Source organism: Anopheles nili, chromosome 2 (assembly GCF_943737925.1).
Source record: "Anopheles nili chromosome 2, idAnoNiliSN_F5_01, whole genome shotgun sequence".
Lineage (NCBI taxonomy): Eukaryota > Metazoa > Arthropoda > Insecta > Diptera > Culicidae > Anopheles > Anopheles nili.
Window position 1 is genome coordinate 17701871 of NC_071291.1, and position 22900 is coordinate 17724770.

The 22900-nt window shown below is 49.9% G+C and overlaps 5 protein-coding genes across 5 annotated transcripts; 2 read left to right on the top strand and 3 right to left on the bottom strand.

The window, feature by feature from the left end:
* Positions 1-254: 254 nt before the first annotated feature.
* On the top strand, positions 255-1343 carry LOC128730704 (S-formylglutathione hydrolase). Its single transcript, XM_053823781.1, has 2 exons — positions 255-341; positions 424-1343. The coding sequence occupies exon 2, from the start codon at positions 426-428 to the stop codon at positions 1275-1277; it is 852 nt and encodes a 283-aa protein (XP_053679756.1). The 5' UTR covers positions 255-341; positions 424-425; the 3' UTR covers positions 1278-1343.
* A 48-nt stretch (positions 1344-1391) lies between these two features.
* Positions 1392-2870, bottom strand: LOC128731657 (presenilins-associated rhomboid-like protein, mitochondrial). The gene is made up of 5 exons (XM_053824789.1): positions 2733-2870; positions 2442-2661; positions 2078-2375; positions 1685-2007; positions 1392-1609 (listed from the first exon to the last, which is right to left on the bottom strand). The coding sequence occupies exons 1-5, from the start codon at positions 2780-2782 to the stop codon at positions 1418-1420; spliced, it is 1083 nt and encodes a 360-aa protein (XP_053680764.1). The 5' UTR covers positions 2783-2870; the 3' UTR covers positions 1392-1417.
* Positions 2871-4664: 1794 nt separating this feature from the next.
* LOC128720659 (uncharacterized) lies at positions 4665-10931 on the top strand. Its single transcript, XM_053814345.1, has 6 exons — positions 4665-5287; positions 6489-6598; positions 6679-6811; positions 6945-7146; positions 7211-7429; positions 7836-10931. Exons 1-6 carry the CDS (start codon positions 4665-4667, stop codon positions 10929-10931), a joined length of 4383 nt encoding a protein of 1460 aa, XP_053670320.1.
* Positions 10932-16215: 5284 nt separating this feature from the next.
* LOC128730918 (uncharacterized) lies at positions 16216-17847 on the bottom strand. The gene is made up of 3 exons (XM_053824012.1): positions 17666-17847; positions 16873-17336; positions 16216-16796 (listed from the first exon to the last, which is right to left on the bottom strand). Exons 1-3 carry the CDS (start codon positions 17845-17847, stop codon positions 16216-16218), a joined length of 1227 nt encoding a protein of 408 aa, XP_053679987.1.
* Positions 17848-19564: 1717 nt separating this feature from the next.
* On the bottom strand, positions 19565-20857 carry LOC128730927 (zinc transporter ZIP3). Its single transcript, XM_053824023.1, has 2 exons — positions 20385-20857; positions 19565-20324 (listed from the first exon to the last, which is right to left on the bottom strand). The coding sequence occupies exons 1-2, from the start codon at positions 20855-20857 to the stop codon at positions 19709-19711; spliced, it is 1089 nt and encodes a 362-aa protein (XP_053679998.1). The 3' UTR covers positions 19565-19708.
* Positions 20858-22900: the final 2043 nt, after the last annotated feature.

Sequence of the window (22900 nt, forward strand, 5' to 3'; positions counted from 1 at the left end):
AAGTTTCGAGTCTGATAAAGAATTAAAACGAACTGAAACTAACGATATACTATAATCTACCCTTAGATATGGTTTCATTCTGCTATTGTTTCAACAAGCAATGAGTTCATAATTCAATTTCAAATAAGATCCATACAAAGACCCCAGTACAGTAACGGAGTTTTCAAACCCCGAAATAAACATTGTCAAATTTTTGTCCGGTCTGCGATGAAACAGTCAGTGAGGTTGGTTTGAAAACAGACCACGAAGAAGAATCCGGCTAATATTTTCTAATTTTAAAAGATTTGTGCTTGTGTTTCATCGTTTTCTAAAAGCATTTCGTTTTTCAAACCTATATTCTAGTGAGTATATATGGTTTCCCATCTGAATGTGTACCTTCTAGAATGGCTTTACTGATAATTCATCTCTTCTCTGTCGCCGTAGCCATGACTATTATTTCCCTTATCTCGTCTACCAAATGCTTCGCCGGATTACAAAATGTGTACAGCCACCAATCGAAGGTGCTGTCGTGCGAAATGAAATTCGCCATCTTTCTTCCGGCGGTGGCCGACGATCGTCGTTTACCCGTACTTTACTGGCTATCGGGATTGACCTGTAACGAAACCAACTTCATCCAAAAAGCCGGTGCCCAGCGCTATGCCACGGAAAACAACCTTATCATCGTGTGCCCAGATACGTCGCCACGCAATGTGAACATCCCGGGAGAAGACGACTCTTGGGACTTTGGATCCGGTGCTGGGTTTTATGTCGATGCAACTCAAGAACCGTGGAGCAAGCACTACCGCATGTTCAGCTACGTCACGCAGGAACTTATCGATGTGGTTAACAACAACTTTCCAACGTTGGCGAATAAAATGAGCATTTCCGGCCACAGCATGGGCGGGCACGGAGCACTGGTTTGTGCTCTCAAGAATCCCGGCCTATTCAAGTCTGTGTCGGCCTTTGCTCCGATCAGCAACCCAACGAAGTGTCCCTGGGGCGAGAAAGCCTTCGGTGGATACATGGGAACCGAGAATAAGGACGAATGGAAGAATTGGGACGCCACGGAGCTTGTGGCCAACTACAATGGTCCCCCACTTGAGCTGTACCTCGACCAGGGCTCGGAGGATAGTTTCCTGAAGGACGGTCAGCTTTTGCCGCAAAATCTAGTCGACGCATGCCGGGCGGCACAGGTTCCGTGTGTGTTGAATATGCGCGAAGGGTATGACCACAGTTACTTCTACGTAGCATCGTTCATCGGAGAGCACATCGCGTATCATTCACGTCATTTGAATTAGCCATGTTTTCCCACACGAACCAATGAAACATTGAGTTTTCGCAATGATGCATTTTTGTACAGTAAATCGGTGCAATTGATGAAATATTTTAAATTTTATTCTCATGTTTCCTCTTTCTTCGTCCACTCCGTCGGTGATGGTCATTTTTTGGGTGGTCCTCTCAACTCGTGCCAGTATCCGATAAAGTGTTCCCTCATTGGCCACACGTTTTGGCAGCCAAAGTAGCACCAGAATAGTCCAAACATTGCCCCACCGAGATGGGCAGCATGGTCGAAAATCCGCCAGCCCAGCAGAACGCCTGCCAAATCAATGCCCATTATCACTTTGATTGCCTGCAGAAAGAAAATATCGAATTTAAAATCACATTATATGTGCTTGTAATTGGAAACGCTATTGCACAAACTTACCACTCCGGCAGAGAAAGTGTACATCGGTAGGAACAATATGCTAAGCTGCGTGTCGGGATACTGCGTGCATACGTAGGCCAGTACACCCATAATTGCACCAGACGCACCCAGCGAAAGACCTGGTTGCCGAGCTAACGTTTTGAAAACGTGACTTGCGAACGATGCTACCACGCCCGCACTCAAATACATGCCCAAGAACTGTTCTTTGCCCAGCGTGGCTACGGCGGCATGCGAGAAACTGTGCAACACGTACATATTCGCCATTATATGAAACAGCGAATAGTGGCTGAACGTAGACAATACCATGGGCCAGCATACCGCCTCTGCAGATAGAAAGTAGTCAGTGATCTGTCCCAGAACATCGTGTCCGATGTGTATGAAACGATAGCTTACTTGCGGCTGGATTTGAGGCAAAATATTTCACCATTGTCGGTGCCAGGCTTGGTATTCGCCAAAGCCCATAGACGATCACGTTTAGCGCGCAAATGGGAGCAAACACGCGCTCGCCAGGAGAAAGTTTATTCCACCAGCCGCTGAGGTCCTTACGCCATTGCTCCGTGTCATGGCGGGTCTGCCTCATCCGTTCCTTGAACCAGTTGACGTTTAGTTTGCTTCGCAGTGCCTTTATCGCACGTGATCGTACCGTTTCGTATTCCCATATGGAAACTGCTACGAAACTGCCGGTTGTGAACTAGAAGAGAAAAAAGGCCACATTAGCGCTACTTGTATGTCTAGTGTAAAACGCATGTTCTGTTACCGCAGCAGTGAACAGGAAAGATCGCCATATTTTAGAAGGATCGATGTAACCTGAATCTATAACGATGCCCTGCACCTCTGTCGGCACGATCGTTTGCCGTGGAGCGAACGATTCCGATCGCGTATTCTTCACGTTCCTCGTGTACCGTACTATCGTTAGCTGACGATCGGCTCCAACATTGCCTAGTATTTTCCGAGGATGATGAATTAAATTGCTGTTTCTGAGGATAGAACAATAGAAGTTCAGATTAGAATAACATTGTTAACCGCTCTGGTTCGGTTCGTATCTTACCGCAATACGGAAGGAATCTCTCGACAACTGAGCACTAAACGCAGCGCCATTGTTTTAATACAATTGAACAGCTATCGATCGCGAAGGCGGAGAGCTAAAGCATTTTACAACTTATATTTTAAAGAGCTTCGATTAACGCAATCCACTCCCGTATTACACAAGTTTTTCGCTGTTTACGAATATCTCTTTTTTTGTATCGTGTCGCTTGCATATTTTGCTGTCAAAACCAGCTGTCAAACAAACAACCCTCATACGTAGTGTAAACAGTCACGTTTTGCCTGTAATGTCTGTGAGGAAGAGGTGAGCTCAACGTACTTCCATGTTGTTTTCTAGTTTGACGCTTGTTGGGCATTAAGATATTCTTTTTATTGCGCAAAATATCGATACTATCTGATAAACTTTGTTATTTTTTAACTATACTTCTTGTTACACAACATCAGAAGAGATGAATAATCGTAACATAAGTTCCGAAGGAGTCTGCTAACCCCGTACAAAATCAAAACATTTTCAGCTTTTTCTCCTGACCAAATGTCACATCGTTCTCAACATGCCAATCTAATCTGTGCACCCACTGTGAAGGCAAACTCCAACAGCTGATGTCCGTGCTTGTCAAATCTTCTCCCTTCTACCGTTCTTCAGTTTCTTCCATTTATTTATACATTTAGTGCACAAGTAGTACACTCTCTTGTCAAAAGAATCTTCCGTGTTGGCTGCTCCATCGGGACCGTACGCCAAGAGACTGTCCTTTTCCTTGCCCACTTCAACGCCATTGGTGCAGTGCGTGTGCATCTCGCGATTCGCCCCAACCCCCCTCCCCCAGTCCGTTCAGCTGCGGGCAGGTCCGCAGGAACGTGTCCCCATACCCAGCCGTCATCTGTGCAACTCTTCCTTCACAATCGTGTACTGGTGTTCTCGTTGTTCGGTAGTGTGATTGATTCCTCCCTCTCTGCACGGCGCAAGGGGAAGTGTGAGCCAAACAAGAAAAAAAAACAACAACCGAAATGTTTTCCAGTGCCTTCTAGCGCCCCTCGTCCTTATCGCTCGGTCTTCGTCTTTATCCTTTTCCACAACGCCCCTCCTTCGGCTAACCATTCCCCCCGCGGTCTAGCAGCATCGCGGCCGCCGAATGCAAATCGTTCATAGAAAATCTCGCTACTCCCAGTGGTCCAAGGCCGGAACGACGGCGGCGACGGTCTGTCGCGATCTCCAGTGCACCGCGAACCGGAGCCCAGTGTGAAGTGGAAAATCCTTGTCTCAGCCTGAATCCGTGGAGCTACCAGTAGCAGTGCTTCCAAATTTCATCCACCGCTATCGTTTCACCGTCATCGATCCACCGTGGCCCTTCGACAGCGCAAGATGTAATTTCCAGTGCGTTTTGTTGTTGTTGTTGTTGTTGTTGCGACGGATGCACCCGCCCGTAGCCTACACGATACGGTGTACGGCAGATACGTGTGTACGTGTGATACTACTAAAGTGATATGAAGAAGAAAAAATAGTTTTTCCTTTTTACCGATGAGTGTGCCTCCTCATCTCCCAACGTTACCGGATAAGAAAAGTGAAGAAAAAAAAAGCAGTGCAGTATTCGGTGAGACCGTACTCGCCGCTGTTTTCGTGTGTCAAGTGGTGTTCTGGTGGCTTTTTATTCTCCTTTGTCCAGCAGTACCAGTGCCACCCCCCTACCTGCTCAAAAACCGGCACAGCTTTCGGATCAAGTTTTGGCCCCCTTCGCTTCCAAAAGCTCCACCCTCCAGCCCTTCAATCTTTCTTTCGTTCGCCGCGCCTACTCCGTTACTAACGAGCCTCCTGCCAACGAGCCTTTTCCATCAGCCTTCTGCTCCACCCCACCATAGTGAATAGTGCAGCAACGAGTGGTGGTGTGTTTCGTGGTCGTGGCCGGTGCCAATCTATTCTAGGTCCCTGCTGGGCTGGGAAATGTCTCAGACCAACTCGTTCCAGCCGTGGAAACAAACGCTCCCCGTCGGATTACCCTCGAATCTGGCCTCCGGTAGCTTCGGAGGTAGCGCTGGTAGTACCGTGGCAGTAGGCTATGGAAAATTGCCAGCGACTCCTTCGACCCTGCAGCCCGCTCCGTCACCGTCCTCGTCGTCATCGTCCTCGTCCTCAATCAGTTCATCGACTCCGACGACACCGGGCGGTGGCGTAAGTTTGGCCACGTCCTCGCCCCTAAACGGGGCAGGTCTGCCCGTGCCACTTCACACCCGCCTAATAGCCGGTCTTTGCACACCCGGTGGGATTGTATCGTCATCGACGGTCTCCAGCACACCTGCACCAGGAGGCGGTGGAGATTTCCTCGCACAAATGGCCGTTAACAAGCTGAAGCTGGGAAAGCTAAACGCCAGCTACGAGCTGACTGCGGCCAACACCACCAGTAATCCTCCGGCCGAGCACGATATGGAGCTTGGGGCCGAGCTTGATCCGGGTGTGGCCGCAATGAAGGCGATGCTAACCACTGCCGGTGGCTACAGTCCAGCGGCCAATCTTGGTGACCGCGAACGCGAACAACAGATACAGCAGATCTTCGAGAAATCCATCAGGTAAGGTTCACTTTGTTCAAGATTCCCCTGTCTCGATCTCTGACTCTTTCATACCAGCAAACCCTCCCCGCTACTATCGTCACGTTAATCTATATACCCACCCCATTCCAATCACATCCTTTTACAACCCCCACGATGGACCCGCGGCTCGCTGAAGATGATCGATGATCGATAGTCTGCGACCGATGGATCTCCACGGCAGGGCAAAAAAAAAACAACGCGAATGGGCCGCGAGCGATCGAATAAATACGAAAAATTCAAATGAATACGAACGACCCCTTCCCCAGCCATAACAAAGATGGCCGAAGGAGATCGGCGCCCGCTGATCGGAACTGTACGCGGGGCCGTGTATAGCAAGAAGAAAAACAAATCATCCCCTGCTATTATCGTTATCTGGCCTCGCGCGCGCGCGCCTACCTTATCGTTTGATTTTGATTCCATGCGAGAGCAAGAGAAGCTCGCTTGGTTTGGTGGATTTTTTGTTGCTGTTATTGCTGCTTCGGCGTTTTCTTCTTGTTCTCTCGATTTGGCTATTTATTTTATTGTTGCGTGTTCGACGCTTTTCGCGGCCCCACGAGCTCTCTCTTTGCTATATCTCTCGTTCTGCTGTTGTGTGTTCGATTTTGGTATTTTTGGCGTATTAATTGCCTCTTACCGATCGCCTTTGTCTAATACGGTACGACGGTACCTATTTCCCACCCGTTGCTAAGAAGCCCATGCATTTGTCGCGAAATTTTGTTCCTATCGTACCGTGAAATCGTCGCGGCGGACGTGAAATTAATAGGCAACCCGATGATCGGCAGCTTTTAGCACGCGCCGTTTTGCCCTGAAACTAGCGTGGTATTAATTGCTTCTGATGTACACCGCTTCTCGATCGTCGACGATTTTTTGGCGCTGAATCATCTCATTTAGCGGTACTTATGATGATGCTGTCGAAACTGGCAGAGGAATGCCATAAGAAGAGCGGTGTTTTCTGAATATCCCAAATTTATGACTATTTTTTTTATCGATCGAGAGCAGTTAAGGGAGCATCATTTCCTTCAGATTCTTTAGCCGAATTAGCTTGGTTAGCTGTGAACTCCTCATCCATAACCTTACAAATGGGAATATTTCGAACCCCGACTATTAATTCTAGTTTACCCATGGAAACCGACAACATTTATTGACTGCTTCTGCACACGATCATACACACTATTTTTAGCGACAACACCAAGAAACAGATCGTGGATATTTTGGAGAAAATATCGACCCTTCGGCCACCGGAACGCTTGCTGCTGTACCTTCGTATGCCTGGCGGTTATCCAGAAACAGGTGCATATCCTTTTTTTTTTTGTTTATTTACCACTACAATTTCTGAAACCCCACTCGGATTCATTCTCCCTGTCTCGCAGATCCTTTGCGCCAGTCACAAAACCCCCTGGGCACGCGCCTCGAGATTAATCACACGATCAATTGGGTCCGATCGCATCTAGAGCACGACCCGAATGTGTCAATTCCGAAACAAGAAGTTTATGACGACTATGTGTGAGTGTTCAGCATACTCCTCACGTTAATGGAGACGGTTCTGTAACATTGCTAACATAAATGCATCTTGATGCGCTTCGACTTTCTCTCTCTCTCTCGCTCTCGCTTGCTGCTAATGGTCGTGTCTCCACAGTGCGTACTGTGCAAGAATCAACATAAAGCCCCTTTCCACGGCCGATTTCGGTAAGGTAATGAAGCAGGTCTTTCCCGGCATCCGGCCCCGGCGGCTCGGTACGAGGGGCCATTCCAGATACTGTTACGCGGCCATGCGCAAAGCCACGAAGCTTCCCACCCCAAAGCTGCCGGATCTTTCCAGTGCAGGCGGACCGCTCGAGGTAAGGAACTTCCGTGCACAAGCAGCCACCCATGCGCCACACTCTGACCGTCTCCCATTCCCAGAAGCAGTCCAACGATGGCCAAAACTTCAACGAGGAAGAATCCTGGAAGGTCGTCAAGGCATGGGCCGAAGCGATGCTACCGTCGTGTTTCTCCACGATCAACGAGCTGGCCGGTTTCATCGCGAAGAACAACCTCAACTCACCGACCGGCATCGGGAGCAGGCAGCAGCTGCACAAGAAGATCCTCCAGCGCGAGATGAAGGAAAAGCGAAAGCTCTCTGTAAGTAATTGTAATCCGCGCCCTCACGAGACAACACACGATGCGTCACATCCGGGCTTATCCCCGCGACCAAATCCCCTCATTTACAAAGCGTGCAGCGGCAAGCTTAAGCTCTCCGCGATCGAGTCCTGCCGCCAGTCTCTTCTCCAGCATGATTCCCCGAAATGCATAATTCTGTTGCAGCCAATGTTCCGGTTCGCTTCAGTGTGGCGCGCAAAACACGCGCTCTAAAACGTGACTCGAGTTTTGCAGCGAGAGCTGTATTCCCCCCCACGATCAGGAGAATAGCCGCAAAACGATTCTATATGCACATGTTTCGTCGGGTTGATTGTTCTACTTCTCACCGGTGCTCCTTCCGTGGGTTGGGGCGTTTTTCTTTTGCTGTCTTTTTCGCCCCTCACCCCAGGCCGTAGCGATGAAGAAGCGACGCAAGAAGCGCAGAAAGACACTCTCGACGAGCATGTGTGAGGGGACGTCGGAACCCCGCAGCACACCGGATGGAACCCACCTGAAGGGTGTGGGAGTGTTCGGTGCGATCGACACGCCGCAGCAGAGAACCGTAAGTACAAAGCAGCCACAAAACGCTCAACAACCCCTGGCAACAACACCGGTGATCGATGGAGGAGGAGGAGGAGGCATGGCACCGATGGGCAACGAGGGCACGACGGCGATGACCAACCAGCTGCTGCAGCACATGATCAAACGGGAGCAGCAGGATTATCTCGACGAGGACAACAACAATACGAAGGCCGCCGTTGTCGGTGGTGGCGGCAAAATGATGCTCCTGCAGCGTCAGCAACAACAGCAGCAGCAGCAGCAGCAGCAGCAAAGTACAAATCTCAACTGTGATACTAGTAATGGTGTCTTGGAGTCGTTGAACAAAGACCTAATGATGGCGGCGGCGGCAGCAGCAGCAAATGGAGGTCTCCTGCCACCTCCGTCAAGTGGCGGACTGCCGGTTATCGCTCACGGAACTCACCCACCGCAACACTTACAACAACAACAGCAGCAGCAGCAGCAACAACAGCAGTTAGTACATCAGCGTTTGCTTGAGGGCGGAATGCGTAGCCCGCAGGATCAGCAGTTCTTGCAGAACATTTACTGCAAAAAGGTTCGCCAAGCCCAGCAGCTAAAGGCCGTCCAGCAGCAGCAGCAGCTGCAGCAACAACAGCAATTGCAGCTGCAGCAGCATCACCAGCAACCGTCTGGACACCCATCGCCGCTGTTCTTTCCCAATCAACCCACCAACGCTCAGAAGCGCCAGCTAGCACACAACATGGCCTACGCTAGCAGACAGAAACGGCTGAAGCTGCTACAACAACGTCAGCAGCGATCACTGGAAGCGCAAAACAACAGCGCGCCACGCTACGATGACCAGGGCAATCTAATACTCATCGAGTCGCAGGACGCGACGCGGGACGAATTTATCATCCCGCGCGAACGAGTCATCAGTATTTGCAACATGGACAAGAACGCACTGGACGGTTACTTGAACTGCGACGAGGAGAATTCGCAGGACCAGGATCAGGAGTTGTTAAAGTACTTCCCGGAGGAGGACGCCGCTGGCAGCTCGCATCCGCAGCAACTCGACGCGTCGATGGATGCTGGCGATGGTTCGGGATCCTCCTTCGGTGGTGGTCTGTTCGATGACAACGAAAAGCTGTTCCAGATACGCATGATTCTCGAAAAGAACCAGAGCAACCAAACCAAACAGCAGATGTTGCAGCAGCAGCAACACCAGCAGCAAATGCAGCAAGCCATGGAAGCTCAACTCGGTGGGTACGATTCAGCATCGGCACCGGGTGGAACGATTAACGCCGCGAACCATCAGAACGCGGGTGGTATGGGTTTGGCACCCGGATCGGCTGCAGCTTCATTGGCCGCGTTATCCCAGCGCCACAACACGACCACGGGAGATGTGCCCACTGGCGGTGGAACTCAGGCGGTTGCTGGCGTGAGCACGGATCAACAACCGAAGCAGCAGAAATTTAGCGAACAAAAGCACACCATTCCTGAGGGGTTTGGCATGGGCCAGATTAATGAGGCGGTTTCCACTTCCAACCAGGTGCTCTGCCAAACGGTGCAAAGCCCTACGGCTCGTCGGAAGAACTTCAGTTTCGTGCCCATTTCCGAGCAACCTCGCAGTGGAACGGGCGGAAAGCGGTTGACCGGGGGTGGCAACATAAACCACACACCCACTGCCAGTCCGTTCGTGAGTCCTCGGAGCACTCCCATCCACCGGAAACCCCAAAAAGCACCGAACGGGCTTACGCTCAACCTTATGGAGCACAAATTTGGTGGAACGCAGGCGCAACAGCAACAATTGCAGCTTGTCGGTGGTGGCGGAGGCGGTCCTTACAACCACCACCATCATCAGCAGTTGACGCAGCAGGCACGTTCCTCAATCGGAGGATACATTAAGAACGAGCTGCCAGCTTCGGCCCCTCCGAGCCCTTCGATGATGCAACCTTATCGCTTCGGTGCGGTCGGCATCAATGGATTGAATTGCGGCGTTTCCCCGATGCCGACCGCTTTCCAACCGATCTGTAACCCCCACGGGGGCCTTTCGTCCACCGCCTCAATTGGGGGTGGGCTGAATGGGCCAATGTCGTCGCTTGAGTCGCGCTCGAGCAGTGTACCGCTGATACAGAACTACGATGGGTATTGCAACTCAAACTACACATCCGTCTCGCAAACGCCCGTGCCCTCCGAGTACGACGACTTCAACGACACCGGAACCATTCTGGACATGCTGAACGAGCAATCGTCTCAGCTGACCTCCGCGGTGAAAATGGAAACGGAACTGACCCTTCCCGATCTGCTCGATCAGCAACAGCAGCAACAGCCAGCTCAACAGCAGCAACAAGAGGACGGTGGGTTCTTTTCGCGCTCCACAAACTACAACATTGTTTCGCGTTCGGTTCCGTCGACTCCTTTACCGATGCTGGGAGGCTTCGGAGCAGCCGGAAGTTCATCTTCCGGCTCCGGAGCGGGTGGCAATTGCGTGTCGACCGGTTCCATGGGTTTCCAGCGCTTCGAGCTGCCCAAATCCGTCCCGTCGACACCGATCGCACTGAATGAGGGCAGCTGCCACGGTGACCTGATGTTCCAGTACAGCCCGGAAACGTCACGGGACTTCCTCATCAACGGGAACTCCGTCGAACGCAGCAAATCGTCCGCAACTTCCTTCTACTCACCGGGACCAGGAACCAGTGGTCCCGCAAGTGCCGGCCCTACCGGTGTCTCTGGTCCGATGGTCATGACGCCCGGAGGATCGGACAACATCGGAACCAGCGTTACGGTTCCGGGAGAGCTCGGAGTTACGGTTGCACACACCAACGGTGCCACCTGCTCAGTCCATTCCACATCTTCCGCCGCTCCCGATCCGATCGCACCACCAACGGCCGACCTGGCGAACCTCTCCGATAGCATCGGTCTCTCCACCGATTTGGAAAGCGTGGCGGAATCGATGATCGACTCCGACATCCTGCGGAATCTGTAGAGCGAGCGCGCGCTGTACGACGCCGCGATCCCGTCGGGTGGACAGCAACATTGTAGCTACAATGTAGGTCATCAGTTTTTATTTGTTTGGTAATTTATTCACCACGTGCCGCCATCAACTGCGGTCGAGATTGTGTACCGGCTATATACGGCGTACATAGGGCGCACCCGGTCGTTCATTACCCCTGCGCGCTGGCCGGACGTGGGAAGCACTGGGTATGTATTCGACCGGGCCACTACTAATGCACTCGACACTCGAATGGGAACCATTTAGCGGCAATGAGCTTACTGCATTCGTCCCGTACATCGGAGTGGTGCAGCAGCAGCATCACCACCGAAAGGGGGTGGCGTTGTCGTACTCGTTCTCGCGCACACAACCAACCCTTCGTCGGAGTCGTTGTGACATTGGCCTTGAAATAGTGCACACACTTCCCGTCTCCCGCATCCCCTCGGCCCGTTTCCGGCTACTCGATGGAACACTACTCGGTTTGCCGGCCGGCCGGTTTGGATGAAGGGAGCGATGAAAACCTAAGGGTGGCGTGAGTCGTCGCGTGGTCAGCGTGCGAGCAACGCGGGCGGAACACGGTAGTAGTGTGTGGATTCCGCGTGTGTGTGTGCACGCGCGCGCGTGGTTTGTCTACAATATTTTGCCTTCCCGTTCCCTTCCCTTTTCAGATAATGTTTCACTTTTGCCGTTTTCAAACCCCATCGCCTCGTGCTCGGACACTTTCTCCTCGCGTGTTGTGGCAGGGTGGGTGGGAAGGTGCCTGGGGGAAGTGAAGATGCAACGGGTGCAGAATGCACGTTGCAGATTTTATTGAGCCTGCTGTGACGTGCGTCGAGAAGCATTGAAACGAAACGCTAAATATCATCATTTTGTGCCAAGAGCCGGGGGTGATGTTCTTTTGCGACGCGCTTTTAACTATTTTTAATCACAACCCCATGTGGCGTGGCGTGGTCATTAAACCGCTTCTTTTTATTATAGTAGATGCCTGCAGTTTATGCGCCAAATTGGTGTGTCTATAATCGATTTCAAATTGCACCAGCAGAGCTGCGTACGATCGAATACTTGAGTCCAAGCATTTTATATTTATTTGATGTCCCAAACCCACGCATATACCCAAGATAAATATATTCTTCAATTACCTAAAGAATTTTATCAGCAAAAGTTACAATACTTCATCTACAACATTGTGCGCTATGGATTGGAAACGGAAAAAAGAAGCCTAGAAAAGGCCCACTTTGCGTGATCACCGTGGCGAGTAAATTAGCATTCAAATATCAAACAATCCTCGCCACACCGGTCCATCGATTTACATCCTAAGCTGGTCCATGCTGGTGGACAATCTACACGTGCCAGCTGCTGGCCAACCGGAACGCCATTACGCTCACTAAGTGTGCGAAAGCGAAGGGAATAAAGAGGATGTTCTTTAGCCATTTGGGCATTGCTTAATTAGTGTGACAAAAAAAATCAAAATTGCCCACACGTTTCTCCTTCTTTCCACAGTAAATGTTGTCGAAAAAAACTCATCAAATCTATAACTCTCGAGTGCTGCGCGTCATCTCACGTTTTAACGCTCTCGCCCATACATTGTAGCTCGTCATTTCGATTTCAGTACAAACAGAAATGTGCAACATTGATAAGAACCTGCATAGGGGCCTCTTTATTTATTCTTTTTCTAATCCAATAACGGCCACGAAAGGGCGTGACACTCGAGCGAGCGAGAGCGTACGTGGGTTTGGAAAACTTTCGCACTCACCACCGCACAAGTGGGGCCAGCTCAAGTGGGACGCATAGCTGGTGGAGAACCTCCCCGGGTTTTCATTTCCGACGCGCGTTCTTTCCTTGTCGCGCTTTTTTTTTATTTGCCGGAATGTCCACTCACCATGCATGGGTGGTTTGGGCTGTCCAACAGCTGATAAGAAACTCACGTGCACCGGCATATGCGCGCCACAGAAACCGATCAAAGGGTGAAAGTTGTCGATGGTTCGAGTGATATGGTTGCGATTTCCCCCATCCGCACGGAAAGGTGTCCGTGAAAATCGTGCCCGTCGGTGTATGTGTGTGCGATAAAAATAGTTTCCACACTCCGGCAATGCGAAAAACAGCCGTGGTTTCAGACGACGAACGGATGCACTGGGTGGTGCAGGCCTCCAGTGTGCATCCGGTGACGAGAGAGAGAGCGAGAGCGAGAGCGAGCGAGTGAGATATGCACTGTCCTTGAAAGGTATCGCAAGTTCATCGACACGCCTGCACCAGCTGCATGTGCATCAGGGTATGCAAGCCAATACGAGAGCCCCGACCCGCGTTGTGTAACAAATCTCTAATAATTCCGCGCACTAGTACGCGAGATGCGGTGTGTGATGGATCGCATCCTAGCGCGTATCACAACGTGTGCACCAACACGAACCGGTGCCGGTTTTGATTTGGTCACGCAAGCAAGTGTGCAAGGCAGCTTCAGCGAAGGGCCATACATCACACCTGGAACACGCAACATTGGCGTCATCATCGGTGGATATTAAGCGATGATCGAGCAGAAGTGATCTTTTACTCCCTTCTCGTGGACCGTGTAGCCCCGGGACTCGATCGATCTGGCCCCAGACGTTATGTAAACGCACTTGTTTAGTGATCGTCAGCCCTCGGTGGCTGATAAAGCTGACAACGCGTGGTGAGGTGGTAATGTTTTGCGAGCTCCGCCGCCGCTTGGCAACAAAACCGACCCTTAGGGAGAATGGTTTGGGTCTGAAGGTGGTACGGTGGACCCTTTTACAAGGGTACGTGTTTGTTTTGTGCTTGCTCGATGCCTGCCCGGTGTTGGATTATTAATTCGTACGAAATTTATAGTCATTCGCGTCAATCCGCGGCGCTGGCTGTGCTAATCAAACTATGTTATTAAAGCACAGCCGATTGTTTGCCTGCGGCGAGACTCGCTGCAAAATGGGTATGTTTGTTAAACAAGCGCATTCGTTATATAATTCGCTAGTCCCTTTTGTTACCACAGGATTTTTTGTTATTGGCAAGGGTTACAGGGTAGGTTACTGTCGCGTGAATTGCAACAAATATCATTGTTTGTGTCATTTCCCAAGATCGATCTCCTGGAACTTTGCGTTAAGCAAAGCCGCTTGGTAAAAGCTGAACGATTTCGATCGTACAACCGATCTCAATTAATCGGAAACCTGTAGAGTGTAAAGTGAACTCTGACCACAGGAGACGTGGATTCGAATCCTGCTGATCCCGAGCCGTACGGGTTAAACCGAACAGAGATTAAATCACGAGCGATCAAAGCGATCTCGGATCAAAGCAGAACGATGAACGAGCACGTGAGGAATGTTACCGTGACCAAGTGCGCAAGGCGCGCGCAATGGAGGCCTATTTTACACCCGCCTCCCCATACCATATATATATACATACATACATATATATAATCGTGTAGAGCTTTTGGCAGCAGATTTTAGCGGAACAAATGTAACCAAGCACAATTAAACGTAATCAAAAGGAACAACAAAAAGTCACTTAACGAAACATTTACATCTCGGACCAAAATTATTTACACGGAATAGTAAAAAAACATTTAGGTGGAAAAATGAATTGGAGAACAAAATGGATAAAGAAGAAGTAAAAAGGAAACAAAGAGAACAAATCAAGTGCTAAAACGAAAAAAAACTAACAAATTTTAGGACAAAACAAATTCAATTCAATCGTTAACAGAGCTAATGATTAGAAATTCACGGTGGTGCTTCTGATTTTATATTAAAAAAAACGTAAAACGGTGTCATGTAACGAGTAGAAAAAGAGACTAGGGGAGAGAGAGAGAGAGAGAGAGAGAGTCAAAAGAGTATACCAGTCAATCAATGAGTAAATCCCACCTGAAAGCGCATGTACACTGTGTCTGACCACGCCTGCAAGAGACTGGCATCGAGGATCAAGGCTCCACCAGGCCTCCCAGCCGATGCAGCCCGGCCCAGCACGGTTCTCCCAACCCCTCTTGTGCATAAGTAGAAACGATAGCATCGATACGCGTGCGGCGGGAGAAAGTCGCACGGCAAATAAAAGCAGGCGACCGAAAACAGTAAAATCGATGTGCAAAAACAGGTTCCCGTGTGGGTTCGCGTACGCCGAAACGGGAGAACGGCGATCCTTAGCCTGTCTTTAGTTTTATTATCGGTGTACAGCAAGATTACCTATACCTAACCTTCCTACACAGGTAGCGATACGCATAAAGAAGAGAAAAAGAAAGGAAAATAACACAGAAAGTGCAAATTAATTAATAAGTGTTGAGTTGTTGCAAACATTAAACGTTACATTTATGTTGTTTTGTTTTGTCATAAACGAATGGCAGCGAGGAAGGCTCGCATGATTGGCATCAAAGAGAGAGAGAGAGAGAGAGATAGAGAGAGAAGGACACCTTTGCGTAGCAGAGAAGCGCGGTGGTACATCAGGATTCATTACCGGTAGCGCAGGTGGTTGATTTGTGCGAATCAACGAGATACAAGAATCGTCCTTGCGAAGGAGAAGTTTTTCTTTTTTATTACTTTTATTGAGTAGTCATTATGTGTTTGTTTATTTGTTATTTTTTAGCTGACCTACGTAGACGTTTGTTAGAGTATAAATCATAAGCCGTTAATCAATGTGCGTCCCGTTTGAGGATTTTAAACACGTAAGACGTCCGCCGCCAGCCGAGCCTGTCTGGTTACGGCGCTCGGTAGTGCGTGTGTGGGTGGGCGTGCGCGTGTGTGTGGGAGTGTTTCCTGTAGCTCCCCTCAGCCACTATAGCAGAAAAGTTAGTAATCAATCAGATAATTAAAATAACCCGATAAGCGATAAACCAACCGACTTGCGGCGTTATATTTGACCTTCTCTTAGAAGGTGCGTGTGTGGCATTTTAATTAAACGGCCCCTTTCTTGAGCTGAACTATACGAACAAATTACAAGGACGAAATGTCCCATATCCTCCCACACTCGTATGCACGCTCGCAAACACACACACAGACACACGAAATAATATTCATATGATGGATGTGCCTAAAAACAATATACGAACAAGCTACAGATATAGTGGAAACAATTGTACAACGTGTTCCTCGTGTGTTCGAGCTTTGTCTCACGAAAGCGAAAGCGAAAGCTTACATCCGAAATCGGGATACTAAAGCGTGGGGGCTTTTTTTATTACTTGCAATATCACTCGCACTCGGTACTGACTGGACGCCCTTTTCGCGCGTTTCAATAAATAACAGGCATCCTGATGACTGCCGAAAGCTAATCCTAATCGCATCCTCCTTAACGCCTAAGACACATCGCCATCGCCAAGCTGAAGCCGTTTCGCTATCCTCGAGATTTCGTTGTCGAGTGACTTATCCTTCAGCTCGCACACGTAGCTAAACTGCGCAGAACAATCCTCGCCCCGGTACCCGTACGTGTAGAGGGCTGAATTGTAGCTCAACCGAAGACAACGGCCACTGCCCGTGATCTCAAGGGTCGGATGTTTCGACGCGTTGTTAACGATTTTCGTAGCCTCCAGCTGATCGCTGAGTTTCGTCGAGTTGGTAGAGCCCTTCGCCGACGGTGGCTTTGGTGCGGTCGTGATCGAGCTCAGGTTCGTGTTCGGATTGACCGGTTTAGCGGAGTTGGCCCAAATCCACAGCAACCCGGGGTTAAGCCCACCCAACCAGAAGTCCTTCCCGCGGTTCACCGGATTGTTGAGAATGTACGCGACCACATCCTGAAACTCGGCCACCGTCTCGAACTCGGCCAAATGCGCACCGTACGATTTACACATCGTGCTGGCGGATTTCCAGTTCAACCCACGCTCGATGTCGAAATGGTAGCACCGATCGTGCACCTGCGTGAAGTTTTGAGGGCATGGTTCTGTGGGTGCAAGAGACAAGAAAAGAAGGACATTAAGCGGCTCTTTCGAAGGAGATTGGTAAACAACGAGACTCACCCTGCTTCTGAGTGTTTCCCGCCATTAAAAAGTACAGGATCTGTTCGGCCCGGCGTAACCGATTCTCCATATAATCCACCCGGTAGACCAGTTTCTCGATCGCCCCCAGCAGATACAGATCCGTCTCGGAAACCTCCCGAGGTGAAGCGAGCAGTTCGGTTGGGGTGGCACCACCAAAGGTTTGCCGCATCGGTGTAAATGTTGCCCCATGGCCACCGAGCTGATTGTCACCGTACCGACCACCCGCTCCGGTTCCGGCGATTACTTTCCCCACCGGTGGTACGGCCCGATGCGGATGCTGCTGCTGTGGCTGAGGTTGGGTCTCGAGTTCGAGTGCCTCACCGATGCGTTTGTTGATGTAGAAACTGGAGGTGGGAATGTACTTTGGGGCTGGCGCCGGCCCCACGACGGTCGCCTGCATTACCCGACTTTCCCTCGACGCGCCGGAGGTGCTGTGGTTCAGCCTGCCAAACGGAAAATAATAACGCAGAAAAAAAAAACGCAGATCAACAACGCGATTCACCTATACGTATGCTTGCGTCCCGGGGCGCGATCATCGATCGCGATTGATCGCGGGGTTGCTTTCACGTGCGCGCCGGAACCATCGTGAGTGTGTGGTTTTTGCTATTTTTAGCGGGGTTCAGCTGACTACTGCTGCTGCTGATCATGCTGCGGGAGGTCAGCATTATGAAAGTGGAGTGATTTTTTAACTGATTTTTTAAATGATCTTCTGTAGATCTTTTTCCAATGCACTAAAGGCTCCAAACAGTTAGGACAAACAGTTGTTGCTCACCCAACGGTATACTCCTCCAGCAGGCTTGACCAAAGACCACAGTCTTCCGCTCCATCAGTCCAGTGATGTGCTCCGAGCCGGATGAACGACTTTTTCCCACCATTCTCGACCACGTAAATGCCACCGATTCCGATCGTGGCCATTCCAACGATCAACAGCAAAATCACCTGACTATGGATCATTCTCGATCTGACAAATTATCACAGAGGTTCTTCACTGAGGTTCTTCACAGATCGCAGCTCGCGACACTCTTTCGGTTCGATCAATTGCGTTGCGTCACGTTCCCGATTAGTTTCACTTTCAACGGTTGTCCACATCCGTTCCGACACACCGGTGGCATTATCTAACACTGCGTGATCGCGAAGTACGTACCGGTGATCGACAAACCGGAACCGGCACTAAAAAACCCACTCACTCACTCGGGATGCGAACAAACGAAAACGGAACCAACCGATACGGGACGAAAATCCCGGCCCAGGTTCGCAAGTAAGATGTCACTAAACTGGCACCCCGAGTGCCATGTACGGAAAATGGACAAATAATCGAGATGGGTGGCGATCGACGATCCGCACGCTCCTGCGGTCATTTACACAATGGCCACCGATTCGTACCACTGGGTGGGGGTCAGGCACAGAGTTCCACGCGCGTTTGGATGGGGGAGGGAGAGGCCTTTTCGGTGACGCGGTGGCGCGAGGTGACTTTCTACATCCGTTTCGCACAGGTGGCACAACGACGCGTACGTAAGCGAAACAAGGAGCACCATGGCAGTGGGAGGATGGTGGAGAAAGGATGATTCAACGGGTGGGTACCCGTTGGTGGAGGATTTCCCGGTGGTGGAACCCGCATGTAGGACTTTGCATTTCACGCTTTCGGAGGTCGGTTGCGCTTCTGAGGTGTCCGTGGTACTGTGGGTTCATTTTCGGACAAAATGTGTGCCACGTGTTTTCGTGCACGTGCAACGGAAATTCAAACCTTTTCAAACGATCAGTTGAGCGCGTTCTGATCGTCATGGGTACGACCAACTCCTCAGATCAATCTTGACCACGCACGATCAACGGTTTGATCCCACCATGCCGGTTGCCGGTTGCCCTGAACGCAAAGTGTGTGATTTCCCGTTTTTTAATACATTTTTTTCCCCTTTTCTTCTCATTCGAAAGTCTCCGAGAAATGAGTGGCCGCCAGACTCGCGCTCACCGACCGACGACGGTTGGACAATTTGAAAACGACGCAGCGCGAGGCCGGTTTCGGTGGCCAGACAAGAAAGGCGATACAAATTTGCATCACGATCGCAAATATCGGTCTCGCGTACGATCGCGCAGCGCGCGTTGTTCGATTCCGGAACGCGCCTTCCTGCGCGTCACGCGATCGCGAACACGAGCCTCGTCTGATGCCAATTTGTGAGCCATATTTTTTTGTTGTTGTTGTCTTCGCTGTTTCGCTTTGTTGTCACTCCCTTTTTTTTGTTTCGCTCAATTTTAAATCATATTTGTTTTTTCCCTTTCCGCGGCACATTGTTTTGGGGAGTGGGAATTTAGCACGGGTGGGGTGGGGTTTTTTTTTTTCGAGGTATTTCTTGTCACAAGGACACCAAACCCGGTCGGAAACGAGCTCGGGATGGAATAACCCGCTTTTTCCTATTATTCAGATGTTGGTGAATTTTAAATTTAACCCTACCGGAATGCTACCGGTCCGGTTGGGATGCGCCAAAGTGGGTCACCGGGTGATTGGCGACCGGGAGCATCTGCCAGATTGCCTGTCGTAAAAGCAATCTTCGTCTTCCGGTACGACCCTGCCGATGCGGCTTGACCTGCACGATATTTATTGCCATTTTCTTCGTCGCCTCGGGGGTTTCGGCACCATTACAGAATATGTGCGCTTGTACGTTTCGTGTTGGTAAAAGGTTGGTAGCTTACTAGCTAATGTTTATTGTTGAAAATTGTGTAAAACGGCACATTATTTTTTTTTGGAGCGTTACAATACAATACTATAAAAAATGTTCACGTAATAATAGATAAATCACGTTAGCGGTTCCGTCCCGTCGCTTTACTCGTCGATAAGGGTTAAGCTAAGCACGGACATTAACGTAAACCCGACTAGAACGGCGACGAGCTGGGTTAGGCCAATGCTCCTCATATGCAGTCGTCGTTTCGCGCGTTCACGTGGCAAAACCTCGCTCACGGTCACGTACAGGAGCGTTCCACCGGCCAATCCTTGCAGCGCCGGCACGATGAGGCTGGTAAGCGTTTCGTTCAGTCCGTCCAAACCCATTCCGATGCCAATACCGGCCACCGAACCGAGCGAGAACGTTAACACCTGCAGGATGTGCGAGCATCGGTGTATCGTACCCTGCAAGCACAGTTCCACACCAAGCGCAAAGCCCACCACGAACTTGTGAGCACTGACCGCACCCAACAGGAGCAGCACTTTGGGTGCCGAATTCTGCACACCGATCGCCAGCCCCTCGAGCAGGGAATGCAAGCTGAGGGCCAACAGTAAACCAAACACACCCGTTAGGTGAACCTCGGTCGCGTTCGACTGCTGTCGTTGCAATTCTGGCCGGCCTTCGATGGATGATCTGTTGGATAGGCCGGTACCACTGGCGACAACTCCGCTCTCCAACGCTCGATGGACGATGTGACTTTCAGAGTCGCTTCTGTAACTAACAAAACACAAATCGATCAGATCTAGGCGTCTAGATATGCATGCAAGTTCAACTCACTTATTCAGGAGAGATTTGGTTTCCTCATTCGTACCATATCGGCGATCTCTTCGGCTAGACGTGCTCGCGGTGTCAGATTCCTCACCGATGCTGCACCGTCGTTCCGGTTCGCTTCCCTCGCCATGATCATGCGCTCCGATACCACAGAACAGCATCAGCTCGTCGATGGCGTACATGAGAAAGAACCCGCTACAGAACACGATCTCGGCGTACGCGTTCAGGTAAGTACGCACTTCCGGCAGCATGTGCACGATGGCGGTCGCAAACAGTACACCTGCCCCAAGGCACAGAAGACACGACAACGTCCGTGGGAACCGTTCCCGATTCCGGCGAGAACAGTACATCGGTAACACACCGCACAGGAAGCTGCCGAGTCCGAGCGCAACGATCGCCAACAGCTTGGCCTCGTTGAGGCTAACACTGCCGGGTGGTTCCGTTCCATTCGACGTTGGCGTGTGAACGCTCTCCTCCATGGTGCGGGAATAATTTGGTACCCAAAACGGACTTGTTGAGTCTAAGTTTTGTCTTTGGATGCGCCTCGGACGTTTTTGGAGCGACACGTCGTTATTTTCTTCCTCCGCAGATTATGGCATTTCATTCACAAATTGGGAAGCTGCGCGTTGCTGAAACAAGCGGGAGATATAGTTTAGTACTATCGCTATCTAAGTGCCACGACCGCAACGAAATGGCCGAAATGGATGCCAGCCGGTGTAAGGAGGTCAATGTTTGAAAAGATTACGTGAGGTAATGTAAATACGCATCTCGAGTAGATTTTAGCAAACAGACAACCTGTTAGATGATAAGGTGTGTACGTACAGGAGAATGCTTTGGCAACCACGTGTCTGCAGGAAAAAGAAATGTGCACTAGAAGCTATGCACAAACAAGCTCTACCGTATGGTATTGCGTTTTTGAGGGCTTCTAGAAGCTTATTTTGATCGTACACCCATGTGCTAATATGCGAAATAAGAACAGTTGGTGAGGCGAACACGTGGCCCGCTGTATTGCTTTGCAATAATACTTTGTTTAAACTACTGATTAGCAAGGTCGTGAGTCAAATAAAAACTGGTGTCGCTGTGCATGATTCACCAGGGTGAAAACGGGACCATTTTGTACGGTCACAAGGTTATCTTGCAAAACTTTCCAGATGGAAAGTTTGAATTTTTTTTGCTCACTCGCAACGCATCGGTATGCCATCCAAGAATCAATTGCAGTTAGCTTCTGACTCACCCTGTGCGCTGGCTAAACGTCATTCGTGACGGCGTCGTCTTATGCTCTTTGTTTATTTTGCCCTTGTACGGTATTATTAGTTTTAGGCAACACCTTTATTGCAAATTCTAGCACTATTTATGATAATTTCGCCAAACACCAGGACACAAATTGAACGTATATTAGCTGGTTTGATGCTCCTTAACTTTGCTGTACTCGCAGTGACGCAGTATTCGAAATGATCGAATATTCGCGACAAAATATAATATCTGTTTGCAGCGAACACCCTGTGCACTTACCGTGTATCACAGACGCACCATTCCATTCAACTACGGACGCGTGAATTAAACATTTTCTACACCGTGCTCCGAAATGCACCCTTGAAATCGAGAACCGCGAACACAACACGTACGAAAGCAATAACAAAAACAAACGAGCGAGCAGACAACAACAAACTGGAAGCGCGAATTTAAGCGCAGTTGACACACAATCGTATGTCATGGACGGAAAACGGGACATTTCTTGTTCAACCGTTTGATTTTTTCAAAAATATACTCCCTTTTGCACGGAAAAAGGCGCTTTTTGCTCAACAAACACCTTTTGGAGTCAGAAAACGTGTACTTTTATAAACCTGTCAGCGAATGCCATTTTTGATTGATTTCAATCACAGCTTTTCCCCCATGGGATTTGAAAAGTGTACTCACGGTACCTATGCCGCATGTTTCAAATACACCCTTTCCAATGAAACACCTGGCAATATTTCAAACTTCTATGTCAATTTTACTCCTTTATCAATCGTCTACCTGTGCCAAGTTTTATCACCGTACCAAGCCCGACTGAGGCAACACCGTTTGCAATTATTCACCCTTCAACGTCGGGTGTGAAATCAAATTTACCTTCCATGTTACAGTTAACATGCCGGCCCTTTTTCGAGTGGCATGCCTCTACAACTAACCAAGTACTCAGCAAAGGTCCGTCCAAAGTCGCCAGCTCCCGTCGTCTTCTTAATGAAACTGCCCAGAAAGCCATGGAAAAAACCCACCGTCTGGCGTTTGATGGGTGAACGGTTGTTGTATTATTTCGATGTTACTATAACAACTTTTTCCACCCTATAACTAGCACGGCGATAATTGTGCTGCCCTACGAGGCAGGTTTTCAGAGAAAAGATTCCCTATGTCACGGTCGAGTCAGGTCGGGTCCTTATCGATCCTTGGGGATATTTGGTCGAATTTGAAATTGTGCTAAAATATGATCGTCGACCTCCCACCGACCATTCCCCTGGCAAGCAGAAGAAAACATTCCTCTCGTA

Excerpts from the sequence above, each read along its gene's own strand:
- LOC128730704 (XM_053823781.1), top strand. The coding sequence starts at position 426 with ATGACTATTATTTCCCTTATCTCGTCTACCAAATGCTTCGCCGGATTA.
- LOC128731657 (XM_053824789.1), bottom strand. The coding sequence starts at position 2,782 with ATGGCGCTGCGTTTAGTGCTCAGTTGTCGAGAGATTCCTTCCGTATTG. Across the intron at positions 2,662-2,732 it reads GAGATTCCTTCCGTATTGCG|AAACAGCAATTTAATTCATC; the intron begins GTAAGATACGAA and ends TTCTATCCTCAG. Across the intron at positions 2,376-2,441 it reads CTTTCCTGTTCACTGCTGCG|TTCACAACCGGCAGTTTCGT; the intron begins GTAACAGAACAT and ends TTTCTCTTCTAG.
- LOC128730918 (XM_053824012.1), bottom strand. The coding sequence starts at position 17,847 with ATGATCCATAGTCAGGTGATTTTGCTGTTGATCGTTGGAATGGCCACG. Across the intron at positions 17,337-17,665 it reads CTGGAGGAGTATACCGTTGG|GCTGAACCACAGCACCTCCG; the intron begins GTGAGCAACAAC and ends TCCGTTTGGCAG. Across the intron at positions 16,797-16,872 it reads GGGAAACACTCAGAAGCAGG|AACCATGCCCTCAAAACTTC; the intron begins GTGAGTCTCGTT and ends TTGCACCCACAG.
- LOC128730927 (XM_053824023.1), bottom strand. The coding sequence starts at position 20,857 with ATGGAGGAGAGCGTTCACACGCCAACGTCGAATGGAACGGAACCACCC. Across the intron at positions 20,325-20,384 it reads ACCAAATCTCTCCTGAATAA|TTACAGAAGCGACTCTGAAA; the intron begins GTGAGTTGAACT and ends GTGTTTTGTTAG.
- LOC128720659 (XM_053814345.1), top strand. The coding sequence starts at position 4,665 with ATGTCTCAGACCAACTCGTTCCAGCCGTGGAAACAAACGCTCCCCGTC. Across the intron at positions 6,599-6,678 it reads TGGCGGTTATCCAGAAACAG|ATCCTTTGCGCCAGTCACAA; the intron begins GTGCATATCCTT and ends CCTGTCTCGCAG. Across the intron at positions 7,147-7,210 it reads GTGCAGGCGGACCGCTCGAG|AAGCAGTCCAACGATGGCCA; the intron begins GTAAGGAACTTC and ends TCCCATTCCCAG.